The sequence below is a fragment of the Canis lupus genome, chromosome 14, assembly GCF_011100685.1.
Source record: "Canis lupus familiaris isolate Mischka breed German Shepherd chromosome 14, alternate assembly UU_Cfam_GSD_1.0, whole genome shotgun sequence".
NCBI classification, from domain to species: domain Eukaryota; kingdom Metazoa; phylum Chordata; class Mammalia; order Carnivora; family Canidae; genus Canis; species Canis lupus.
This window is the reverse complement of record NC_049235.1, coordinates 37,310,824-37,324,369: the sequence shown is the minus strand read 5'-3', so window position 1 is coordinate 37,324,369 and position 13,546 is coordinate 37,310,824. Positions and strand designations below refer to the sequence as shown.

The 13,546-nt window shown below is 41.2% G+C and overlaps 1 protein-coding gene across 7 annotated transcripts in view; it reads right to left on the bottom strand.

The window, feature by feature from the left end:
• CCDC126 (coiled-coil domain containing 126) overlaps positions 1 to 13,546 on the bottom strand; it is a 105,940-nt gene that overhangs the window by 43,764 nt on the left and 48,630 nt on the right. Inside the window, exon 3 of one of the 7 annotated variants that reach the window (XM_038557109.1) lies at positions 8,447 to 8,534. The exons of 5 other annotated variants lie outside the window; for them this stretch is intronic. In XM_038557109.1, the coding sequence (XP_038413037.1) occupies positions 8,447 to 8,477 (31 nt within the window). In that variant the 5' untranslated portion in view covers positions 8,478 to 8,534. Of the gene's footprint in view, positions 1 to 2,475; positions 2,722 to 8,446; positions 8,535 to 13,546 lie in introns of those variants that run through there. One more of the 7 variants, XM_038557111.1, reaches the window with a different exon arrangement.

Genomic DNA, 13,546 nt, shown 5'->3' with positions numbered 1-13,546 from the left:
CAAACTAGAATTACGAAGAAACGGGCACAATAGGTAAACAGAGGCTATGAGCAAAATAAAAGGGATACACAGTAGAGAGAAAGAGAACTAAGCATGTCAAGAATGTAGAAAAAACAGGGGGAATCCCTGGGTGGCTCAGCGGTTTAGCGCCTGCCTTCCGCCCAGGGTGTGATCATGGAGTCCCACGTCGGGCTCCCTCTGCACGGAGCCTGCTTCTCCCTCTGCCTGTCTCTCTCTCTCTCTCTCATGAATAAATAAAATCTTAAAAAAAAAAAAAAAAAAAAGAATGTAGAAAAAACATGTACAATTCGTAAAAGAGGAATGAACCCATCAGTAGATTCTAGTTTGTGGCAGCTTTCTAGTTCCTAGTTGTGTGTGCCCTTCCTCCAGGTGGAAAGAAAAAAACCCTGAGACACAAATAAATGAATAAAAAGGCTTATATCCATTTGTTCCATGTTAAAAAGGAACATCCAAAAAAACTTCATCATTGAAAGTCTGAACTGGAAGAGTCCTTGGGATCAGATCAATTCACTAGGTTAGGCATGAGGAAAAGAAGGACACAAAGGAACATTAGGGTACAGACAGTGACCGAGATCTAAGACAAAAACCAAGGGCTCCTATTTCCACAGTCCATTACCCTGTCCTGTACAGCCCTAACACCAACAAGGAAACTTTTTTTTTTTTCAAAATGAGAATTTCTGCTACATAGTTTTAAGAGAATCAAAAATCTTTATATGCACCTGTCATCTCCCACAGTTTAAATAGGTTTTCCCCTTATTTATTTTCTTGCTCTCTATGATCCTCATGAAACACATTCATCCGACTTCATCTTTTCTTCTTAAAATTTTCTTAAATGCATCAGTCACTGAAGACAGGACATAGAAAATTCATCAGGCCCTACTGGCTTTTCTCCCACTGTAAGCGTACATTTAAAAACAGCGTTACTTGGGACATGTTATTTCACATAGTACACGATAGTGATTGACCCTAAAGTACTACAAAACAGACATTTTCAATGAAAAAAAAAAAAAAATCACCTAGGGGCCATAAGAATGTCCTTAAAGAAAAACTCATCACCAAGGTCAGTGAATATCAGGAGAGAACAGCGCAAGAATCAAAACTACAGAGGAACTAATGTGAACTGTTTCAAATCATTCCTCCTAAATTTTATTGCATTCACTCAACTTGTTCTGGGAACAAAACTATCACTGGCAAACAAAAATCCCACAGGGGCAAAATTACTAACCAGTGAGAAAGTGTAGAGACCGGTGGGGGGGGGGGGAAAGTTGACATAAGGTAAAAGATGGCGAAGCCCTACATCAGGAACTGCAGAACACCTAGATGCTTACTCTGCTAAAACAAACACTTAAGCTCCTCTAAAGATTCTCCCAAAGGGCACGGCTGGGGGGGGGGGGGGGGGGGGGGAAAGACGGTGTATAAAGTCCTTGTATCTCCAGAGCTGATCCTCCGAAAAGCGGAGTCATCAGTTTCCTAAGAACATTCTCAGCCATCTTAAAGCCGTTGGAAATTAAGAAGAGAGCGTATTTTAAAGGAATTCCTTCCTTAGGTTTAAGGTTGAACAAGGTACGAGGGGAAGAACACACAACCTAATCGCGCTAATCATTAAGCAAAGAAAAGCACAAAACTCATAAATCCAGAAGAGGCCACTTCAGCATAACTAAGGAAAGTAATACTCGAAGGATATTATTTCATCAAAGGAATTAATGGCGTTGTTGGCACATTAATTTTTATTATTATTATTATTCCAACGACTTAAAGGTGTGTACTGTTATCTCCCTCTGATGGACGAGAAAACCCCCGGCTCAGAGCCTTTTAATGAACCAAGGTCACGAAGCCAGGCAGTGAGTGAGTCGCCCAGGATGGGAACCCAGGCTGCCTGAGCCACTCTCAGTGCCGCTTTCCAGAGTCTTAAGTCACAGTCGACGAGCAGTTTAAGTTCATCTTTACCAGGCACCCGGGAGCGGAGTTTGAAGGGGGGGGGGGGAGTGGGGTGAGGGAGGGGGGCGTTTGACTTTCTCCCTCAAAGTGGAACAGGGCTGAGCTGTCAAGAGCAGAACAAGTGAGCGCGGCTCCGCGCGGGCGCTCCATCCATCCCTGCGCCGGGAGCTCGCTCCCCCGCGCCCGCGGCCACCGGGCTGAGCCCGCCCCGCTCGGTTCTCCGCCCCGGGGCCCACGGGGCCACGGCGGTCACACCCGGAGGGGCAGGGACACAAAGAGGCTGCTCCGCCGCCGCGGGCGACCGGCCCATCCCGAGCCGGCTCTCCGCGGACACCTGGGGGCAGCGGCCCGGTGGGGCGGGGGGCACGGGCGGGACCCCGCGGAGGCAGGGCGGCCGCCGGGCCTGAGGGGAATACCGGAGAGGCGCGCGGAGGGCGAGCGGGCGGGCGGGCGAGCGGGCGGGCGCAGTCGCCTCCCCCCCCCCGCCCCGTTTCCCTCTCGCCCCCTCCCCATTACCTTGCCCGCGGGCTTCTTGTCACTGTCGCCGCCGCCAACGGGCTCCCGAGCCGGGGCGGCGTAGCGAAAGTCGATCAGCGGGCGTCAGTGGCGTCCCGCGCCAGCGGAGCAGCCTCCAGGTCGGGAGGGAGAAAGGCCAAAGACGGAGAATCACGGACGAGGTGGTTCCCAGCTCGTGGAGATTCTACTCTTCTCGTCCCTCGCAGTCCGCTTCCGCTCCGCCTCCCGGCCCGTCCTGGCCCTTCCCCCACTTCGGAGACCAGCCGGTCGCGGCGCGCGGCATTATGGGGGATGTAGTCCAGGAATGCGGAAGAGGCGGCACGTGCTTCTAAGCCCGACAGCTCCTACTGCTGGGGCCGGGCGACGCCGTTGCGTAGGAACCACAGGAAGCTGCCGGCTGCCACTGGATTGGAAAATGAATTGACCCGAGGCTGGCGCTCGGTCTCAACATCCTGCAGTAGCTGAAAGGAGCGTGTGGGCGTCCTACTCCTGACCCTCCAGCAGGCGACTAACAATTCCAAGGTTGTGAGCCGCAGGCAAAGGGACTTAATAGTGATTGTAAGTGTGCTGCAGGGCAGCCCGCGTGGCTCAGCGGTTTAGCGCCGCCTGCAGCCCGGGGTGGAGCCTGTTTCTCCCTCTGCCTCTCTCTATCTCTGTGTGTCTCTCATGAGTAAATAAATAAAATCTTTAAAAAAGATAAAGTAAAAGTGTGCTGCAGACAAGAATGTCTGCTATTGCCCCCAATGCCCTTGGTCAGTGGAGTGAGGCAAGGAAAACAAAAGGACTAACGATTAAAAAACAAATTATTTTTCATAGATCATCGATGTCATTATTATGAATGTGGCAAATCTAAAAGAATCTACAGATGAATTGTTATAATTAATAAGAGTTAAACAAGTTAATTTTAAAAAATCACATTTAGGGCCCCTGAGTGGCTCAGTGGTTGAGAGTCTACTCTCTGCTCCCCAAGTGATCCTCTGGTCCTGGGATCGAGTCCCACATTGGGCTCCCTGCATGGAGCCTGCTTCTCCCTCTGCATATATCTCTGCTTCTCTGTGTGTCTCATGAATAAATAAAATCTTTAAAAAAATAAAATCACATTTAAAAAAATCAATATGTATTTTGATATTCTAGGAGAAAAGAATTTTGTTAAAGATACCACTTAAAATAGTTTCAAATTAAATACTAAGCACCTAGGAATAAACCAAAGGGCAAGACCTACATGAAGTAATTAAAAAACATTGAAGAGGGGTGACTGCTCAGGCAGTTGAGCAGCCAACTCTTGATTTCAGCTCCAGTGGTGATCTCTGGGTGGTGGGATTAAATTCCACTGGGCATGGAGTCTGCTTAAGATTCTCTCCCTCACCTTCAGGGGGGCCTTCCTACCTTGCCTAAAACTTGCATGCCTGGGCATTCTCTTAAAAAAAAAAAAAAAAAAAAAAAAAAAAGGCCATTGAAGAAAAAGTGCCTGCCTGGCTCAGCTGCTCTAACATGCAACTCTTGATCTCAGGGTCATGAGTTCAAAGCCCCATGATGGTCATGGAGTCAAACAAACATTGAAGAAGACCTAAACAAGAGATATGTTCATAGGAGTTTCAACACTGAATGAGGTCAAGTCTCCCCAAATTTTCTGTAGATATAATCCAGTTCCAGATAAAACTTGATAGGTGTTTTGGGGTTTGTATGTGTGAAACTTAAGCCAATTAGACAATTTTATGGAAGAGCAGAGGTAAGCATTCCTAGGAAGCGAAGAAAGTAAAAGGAAAAAGAGGAAGAGGAAGGCTTGTGCTACCAGATAGTAAGTTTTATCATAAAGCCATAGTAGGGATCCCTGGGTGGTGCAGCGGTTTAGTGCCTGCCTTTGGCCCAGGGCACGATCCTGGAGACCCGGGATCGAGTCCCACGTGGGGCTTCCGGTGCATGGAGCCTGATTCTCCCTCTGCCTGTGTCTCTACCTCTCCCTCTCTCTGTGTGACCATCGTAAATAAATAAATTAATTAATTAAAATAAATAAATAAATAAATAAAGCCATAGTAACTAAAACATTGTGATACTGGATCACGAATAGACAGAGTTACTAGTGGACAGAATAAAGACCCCAGAAAGTCTCACCCATACATAGAATTTATGTTGTCATGGTGGTGATGCATAGCAAAACCTAAAAAATTGTTTTCAATAATTGGCGCTAGGAGAAATATATTCTCATTTGGAAGGGGAAAAATGAAATTGGGCCCTTTGCAGCACACACAAAAAGCAATTCCGGGTGGATAATAGACATAAATTTGAATGGCAAAACAATAAAGCTTTTAGAAGATAAAATAGAAGCATATATTCATGATCGTGAGAGTAGGGGATAGACTTGTTGGACTGCCTGCCTGGCTCAGTCCATAGAACATGAGACTCTTGATCTTGTGCCCCACATGGGGGATAGAATTTACTTTAAAAAAAAAAAAAAAAAAGACTGGAGGACAGACTTTTTAAACTAATCCAAAAAATCCTAGCTATAACAGATAAACTGATCAATTGGACTACATTAATATTTAAGACTCAGTTTCATCAAATGACACCATTAAGGAGTCAAAAAGCAAGCTTTAGAGTCTAATAAGAAACTTACAGCATTATAGTATACATCTTAAATTTATACAGAGCTGAATGTCAATTATAGCTCAATAAAACTGAAAAAAAATGTATAGCACCTATAACCAAGAAGTGTCTTGCATCCAGAACATGTAAAGAACTACAATCATAAGAAAAAGATTTGAACAGGCACATTACTAAGAAATAAATCCAAATAATCAGTAAACATGTGAAAAAGTGTCAACTTTCTATGAACACAGGGAAATTGAAGCCACATTAAGAGAATACTATACCACCCAGTGGCTAAAATGAAAAAGATGGAAAACGACAAGGTGTCAACCAGGAGTAGAGCAATGGGAATTTTCACTTCACTATGGGGAGAGTAAATTAATAGTCCTGTTTGGAAAAATCTACTGGCCCTATCTACTAAAGTTGAACACAGGCCCATATGTGAGCCAGGATGTCACTTTCACGTATATACTCTTAGAAGTCATGCTAGGGCAACCTGAGTGGCTCAGTGGTTTAGTGCTGCCTTCAGCCCAGGGTGTGATCCTGGAGACCTGAGATCGAGTCCCACGTCAGGCTCCCAGCATGGAGCCTGTTTCTCCATCTGCCTGTGTCTCTGCCTCTCTCTCTCTCTCTCTCTCTCAATCTCTTTCTCTCATTCTGATGAATAAATAAATAAAATATTTTTAAAAAAAAGGAAAGTCATGCTATGGGCACTAGGATGTATGTCAAAGAATGTTAATAGCAGTACTATTGTTCCAGCTAAAAATGATAAACAATCCAATGTCCTCTACCAATAACAATGGCTAAATAAATTATGGCATAGTTGTATTATGGAATATAGCAGGAAATGAACAAACTATATGCAACGATATATATGAATCTTAAAAATATAATGTTAAGGGAGCACCTGGGTGGCTCAGTAGGTTAAATGCCTGCCTTCTCCTCATGACCATGATCCCAGAGTCCTGGATCAAGCCCTGAGTTGGGCTCTCTGCTCAGTGGGGAGCCTGCTTCTCCCTCTCCCCCTGCTTGTGCTCTCTTTCTCACTGTCAAATAAATAAAATCTTTAACAAGTATATATATATATATATATATATATATATATATATATATATATATTTTTTTTTTTTTTTTTTTTTTTTAAGTAAACTCTACACCCAACTTGGGGCTTGAACTCACAACCCTGAGATCAAGAGTCACACATGCTCTACCAAGGGAGCCAGCCAGGTAGTATCCCTAGCATACTTGTTAAGGGATGCCTGGTTGGCTCCCTTGGTAGAGCATGTGTGACTCTTGATCTCAGGGTTGTGAGTTCAAGCCCCAAGTTGGGTGTAGAGTTTACTTAAAAATAAATCTTTCGAAAAGAGATATACGTATATATAATGTTAAAAAAAAAAAGGAACCGCTCACAATAAAATATACAGTGTATTATTCCATTTTTATAGTTAAAAAATATGAATAAAGTGCATACTTAAGGAGTGCCTGAGCCTGAGTGGCTCAGTAGGTTGAACATCTGACTCTTGATTTCAGCCGGGCTCATGATCTCAGGTTCCTGCTGGGCTCTGCACTCAGCAGGGAGTCTGCTTCTCTCCCTCTGCCCCTCCCCCTACTTGTATGCTCTCTGTCTCTCTCACTCTCTCAAATGAATAAATAAATCTTAAAAAAAAAAAAAGAATGCCTACTAGGTGTTAAAACTGTGAAGAAGAGTAAGGAAATAGGTTAATGGCTACCTCTAAGAAGGAACTCTATGGAGACTGGGAAGAAGCAATGGATTGGAATTCTACAAATCTTCTATTTCTTTTTTCTATTATAATTATTTTTTTATTTTAGAGAGGGGGGGGTGGGACACAAAGGAAGAGAGAGAGAAAAATTTAAGCAGGATCTACACCCAAGGGAAGCCGGGGATGGGGCTCAATTTCACAACCCTGAGTACCTGACCTGAGCCAAGATCAAGAGTTGGACACAATCAACTGAGCCACCCAGGCCCCCTCAAATCTTCTGTTTCTTGATATGCATAGGGATTACACTGTTATGAGCTTTATAATAATTAGACTATACATTTATTTGCATAATTTATACATTTTTCCATGTATGTATTATGTTTCCCGATTTAAAAATAAAAGAGCATAAGTCTGAAGTCAGATTGCATTTTTTCAATTCTAGAGCCTACAACTGTCTGATCCTGGGCAAGCTCCTTAACCTTTCTAAGCTTCAGTTTCACCATCTGTAAAATGGTAATAGTAATGGTACATCAAAGAATGTTATGAAAATTAAAATGAGAAAATGAATTAACATGTGTAAAGCAGGTTGCATAGTGCTTAGCACAAGACAAGCCCTCAGGAAATGTTGTTTGTTATCACTGTGATCACGTTAAAGTATTAAAGATATGGAGGCAAGTAAAATCATGAGATGGTCCCTTATGGTAGGAGGTAGGGAGGAGAAGGTAAATATACAAGCAGCCACAATGGACTGTACCTGCTACATAGAAAGTTTTCTCCATTTCATGCTATCTAATAGTCTGCATGATAGCCAGGCATAAAAGAAAAGAGACAATATAGGTCATGTGTATAAAACAGGGTAATCTGGATTACCTGAGCTATCCAATATAGTAAGCTCATGTGGCTTTTCAGAATTTGCAGTGTGCCTGGTCTGAATTGAAATGAGCTGTAAGTATAATCTATACACCAAATTTTGAAGACTTAGTACAAAAAATGTAAAATATCTCTAATAGTCTTAAAATATTGATTATCTGTTAGCATGGTAATATTTTCCGTATATGCAGTTAAATAAAATGCATTATTCAAACTAATTCACTTGTTATCTTTTACTTTTCAAATAAGACTATAAGAAAAAATAAAATTGCATATGTGGCTTGCATTATATTTCTATTGGATAATATTGCGAAGGAGATATGTGGGGAAAGAAAAGAAAAAAGTAGGACAGAGCAAGAATTTGGTAGAACTTAAATGCCAAATTAAGGAACTTTTACTTACTTTGCAAAGTTCTAAGAGGAGATAGTTATGTATTTGTCTATGAGACTCTTTCTTGTTATGTAATGTTTAGGTATGTTAAATCAATCTCCTATGTTAGATTAATAAAAATAAATAAAAAGATAGATTATTATCCACTGTTACCAGACACCAGTAGTAGGCACTCAGTAAATTCATGGTGAATGAATGAATCTTTCTGCGGACCTCATATACAGATCTCTGGACATCATTTATATTTAATAAATGCTGTTTGACTCTGATAGAGATTTCCTTGACCAAGAGATTAATTCAATGCTATTTTTAGATTTCTTATCACCTCTGTTCTATCCCACATCTTGGTGGACAAAAAGTAAATTAATTTGGAAGGTTTGGGAGGTTATAATAATAATCATTACCTTTTATAGCACTTTGCAACTTAGAAACCATTTTCTTAGATGGAGTGAGATGTATTACCAAACTCACTTTCACCTATCAAAGCGAGACCTACAAACAAAAGATTGTAATCAGTTGTTCAAATAAATGTAATCAGAGTTGAAGTCTCAGATAGGCAAAGTGCCTTGTTAGCAACGTAATAGTAAAGAAGGTAGTCTAGTCCTAAAAGATAAGGCTACTAATATTATGCTACTAAAAATATAGCCTTTCCAGAAGTTAACCATACTGTCCCACAATAAAAGAGTTAGAAACCCAACTGAGAGAAAGAATTGGAATTGGAGGACCTATTTCTACTCTTATTAGTGAAACAGAGGAGGACACAGCTCAGCCTGAAATATTGCTCAGATTTGGTGAGGCCATAAGAACTCTGGACTAAACCTATAGGGAGATGTGGCTCTTTCCTTAGAGTATGAATAGGAGGAAGGAAACACAGATGAGAAATGAATACAGCCTCCCTGAAAGACACCACTGCTGGTATGGCCTAAAACTAGAAGCATCTTCCACTGGGCTTTGAGGGGCACATTCAAGTTAATGGAATCTTTGTACCTCCTACATCATGATGTTCTGGTGATTTGGCTGACCCTTCATGGACAGTGTTATTTTTCCACATAGTGTTCCAAAGGTTTTATCTGGGGAAGTCTCCATGCCAGGAGAGGGAACACCCTTATCTGCCTTTCTTCTTTGGGGTTTGGGAATGTGAGAGGACCCTGCTAACTACAGGAAAGCTCTTAATCAAAAATATAAGAAAACATGGCCAACAGACACATGAAAAGATGCTCAACATCACTCATCATCAGGGAAATGCAAATCAAAACCACAATGAGATATCACCTGTCAGATGGCTAAAATCAAAACACAAGAAACAAGTGTTGGTGAGAATGCAGAGAAAAAGGAACCCTCTTGCACTGTTGGTGGGAATGCAAACTGATATAGCCACTCTGGAAAATAGTGTGGAGTTACCTCAAAAACGTTAAAAACAGAACTACCCCATGATCCAGCAATCATACTACTGGGTATTTACAAAAAACACGAATTTGAAAGGATATATGTCCCCTCCATGTTTATTTTAGCATTATTTACAATAGCCAAATTATGGAAGCAGCCCAAGTGTTCACTGATGGATGAATGGATAAAGAAAATATGGTACACATGCACGCACACACACATACACACCCTGGAATATTACTCAGTCATAAAAAAGAATGCCATTTGCAACAACATGGATAGAGCTGGAGAATATTAATGCTAAGCAAAATAAGTCAGAGAAAGACAAATACCATATGTTTTCACTCATAAGTGGAATTAAGAAACTAAACAAAGGAAAAAAGAGACAAACAAAGAAACAGACTCCTAACTACAGAGAACAAACTGATGGTTACCAGAGGGGAAGTGGTTGGCGGGATGGGTGAAATAGGTGATGAGGTGAAATAGGTGATGGGCGAAATAGATGATGATCACTCATCATGATGAACACTGAGTAATGTATAGAATCAGAGGTGCCTGGGTGGTTTAGTCAGTTAAGCATCTGCCTTCAGCTCAGGTCATTATGTCACGGTCCTGGGATCCAGCCCTACAGCTGAGGAGGGAGCCTACTTCTCCCTCTTCCCCTTCCGCCTGCTCATCCTTTCTCTCTCTCTCTCTCTCTCTCTCTCAAATAAACAAACTCCCAGATATAAATTGCAGAAAAAGGCAAAGATAAACATCCAAATTATCAAGATCATAATGACCACTATATTTCCCAGTCATCTGAAGGTCATGCTCACATACACTCAGTGGGTTAGATTTTAACCAAAGAGAAGATGCAAATATAAATCTTTTTAGCCACAAAATTACCTACATTTTGTTCATTATTTTAAAATTCAGAATGATTACTCATGTAAAGTAAATGAGATGATGGATGCTATTGCATTTAAAACTCATTACTGGGACGCCTGGGTGGCTCGAGCGATTGAGCACCTGCCTTCGGCCCAGGGCATGATCCTGGAGTCTGGGGATCGAGTCCCATGTCGGGCTCCCTGCATGGAGCCTGCTTCTCTGCCTCTCTGCCTCTCTTTGTCTCTCATGAATGAATAAATAAAATTAAATAAATAAATAAATAAATAAATAAATAAATAAATAAATCTCATTACTATACCTTCTTTCCACATAAGGAACTAGATTTAGAAATTAAATCCTCAGGCAGCCCCGATGGCTGAGCGGTTTAGCGCTGCCTTCAGCCCAGGATGTGGTCCTGGAGACCTGGGATTGAGTCTGACATCAGGCTCCCTGCATGGAATGGAGCCTGCTTCTCCCTCTGCCTGTGTGGTGCCTCTCTCTCTCTCTCTTTCTGTCTCTCTCTCTCTCTCTCTGTCTCTCATGAATAAATAAATTAAATCTTTAAAAAAAAATAAATCCTCCAAATATTCTAAATTAGATAAAAAGGATTCAATTTTTAATAACTGCATTTTCTAAATCCCAAAGATTAAGCTGCTTTCCTAGGCAATGTCTTAGTTTACCCATTTGTTAAAAATGCATAGGTATCAGGTGAGGGAATGGGTTAACTAGGTGATGGGGATGAAAGAGGGCACTTGTGACGAGCAGAGTGTTGTATGGAAGTGTTGAGTCACTGTATCGTATGCCTGAAATGAATATAACATATGTTAACTAACTGGAATTAAAATTAAAACTTAAAATTTTTAAACTTAAAAAAAAGTTAATATATAGATATCTCTACTTTTTCTCAAGCAGATTATGAGATTTAGTCAATCAAGATGGATGACACTGTCAATTTAGAAAAAAGATGTTACATAGTGCAAAGTTGTATTAACATTTTGGTCTAAGCATCACCCAACTTCATTGTATTTAATTTGTATAATCCCAAGAGCTTTGTCTGTCATACATTCCACTTTAACATGTTCTATAAAATTCACACATTCCGATACATTCCCCTTGCACACTACTCAGATCAATTCTTTAGTAGAACAGATAGATGTAGCTTTGAAACTCTTAGTCCCTGTCGGATCCATCTATTCCCACCCACATCCTGTCAGCCGTCTCAGATTCCACTAAAAATGAGAGGGAGGGAATGAAGAGAAAATTTGGCAGGCATTAACTATACTCTCTCCTCACTTCCTGCCTCCCTGCTCTTATAGCTGATGATAACAAGAGGGCATATATTCTCAGTTATTGTACAAATAACTATCAAATTCAATCACTCTATCAACAAGTATTTATGGAGCACCAACTACCCAGCTTTATGCCTAGTGACTTGGAGAACAGGCGGCAAGCACAAAACAGACCCTATGCCTGGTGATTTTATGAGGAGGTTGGGAAAACGAGCCCAATAAGGAAAGTAATTAAAGAGTAATATAGATATTACTAAATCATATGATTCCAGTGATAAATATTATAATTATAATTAAAATTATAATTTTCAATTTTGCATTATCTCATCTAATTGTTATAACACTTTGAGAGGTACAGAAAGGAGATATTATCTCAGCTTTTTTTGTCGAGGAAGCTAAGGCCCAGAATAGAGACTTGCCCAAGAAAACACAGACCATTGGTGGCAGAGGCAAGATTAGAAATTGAACCTTTTGACATCCCATCTAGGACTCTACTCTTTTAATAATTGTTGAAGTCTGAATACTTGTGTGATGAGACAAAAAAAATAAAAGTATTTCTTTCCCTTTTCCTATATATGGGATTGATCATAAGTATATTAGAGACTTTAGAGGCACCTGGGTGGCTCTGTAGGTTGGGCGTCTGCCTTCAGCTCAGGTCGTGATCCTAGAGTCCCATGATAGAGCCCCGCATTGGCCTCCCTGCTCAGCAGGGAGTCTACTTCTTCCTCTGCTCCTCACCCCACTTGTGTTCTCTCGTGCACCCTGTCTTTCCCAAATTAAAAAAAAAAAAAAAAAGAATACTGGAGACTTTGGTGTTGTTTGTTTGTTTTTTTTTAAGACTTTATTTATTTATTCATGAGACACAGAGAGAGAGAGGCAGAGAACAGGCAGAGGGAGAAGCAGGCTCCATGCAGGGAGCCCGATGTGGGACTTGATCCGGGACTCCAGGATCATGCCCTGAGCCAAAGGCAGACCCCCAACCACGGAGCCACCCAAGCGCCCCTAGGTTTTCTTTCCTACAGTTTCCTAGCACCTACATCAATGCTTGGCTCATATTAGGTATTCTCAATAAACATTTGTTAAAATCAACCCCATATAATATTCTGGGGAAATAATAATTTGCTGGGGGCAGATGTTCTCAGAACTATAATTCAGTACCTGGCTCACTAAATATGGATTTTAAAACTATTCCAGAGCCCCATTTATGGAAATTTTTATTCAGGGGCTCTTGAGTGAGGCTCAGGAATTAATGTTTTTAAAATAATCCCACAATGATTCTAATGAGCCACCGGGATTGGAAACCTCTGGTTTAAAGCATCTTGTTTCTCATTATTCCTCCCTTCCCTCAGATTAGTCTGTAAAGAGAAATAAAAGAGTAAATGAGAAGGAGGTGGCTGGCTCAGTTGGTAGAGCATGCCACATGTAATTCTTGATCTTGGGGTCATGAGTTCAAGCCCTATGTTGGGCACAGAGTTTACTTAAAAAAAATAAAAATAAAAAAGCAAATGGGAAGAGAAAGGTAGAGAAAAACACATGGGCCTAAAGATTAATCCTTGGGAGAGAACCTGCCCCATTCCTGATGGTTTTCCTATTTTTGATTCCAATCCTTTGTGAACCTCAATTCTGTTTCAGCCTTTGTATTCATTTATTTAAGCATTCCTTCAGCAATGAACCAGATGTTGGGGAAATAGCAGCCCCTGCTTTCCTGGAGTGACAGTCCAGTGAAGCCAATACACAAAGGAATCCTAAGTCAGATGATAAATGCTAGAAAGAACAGTAAATCAAGATGGAAATCAAGATAAGATAGAAAGTGGCAAAGGGCATCATAGCTATTTTATGCAGAGAAGCCTATCTGAAATGAGTTCTATGAGATACCTCTCTATCCCTATAATAAATGTGCCCTTGTCTTAAGCCATCTTGATTGAAGGGATCAGTAGGATTTCCTGATTGCAGGCAACA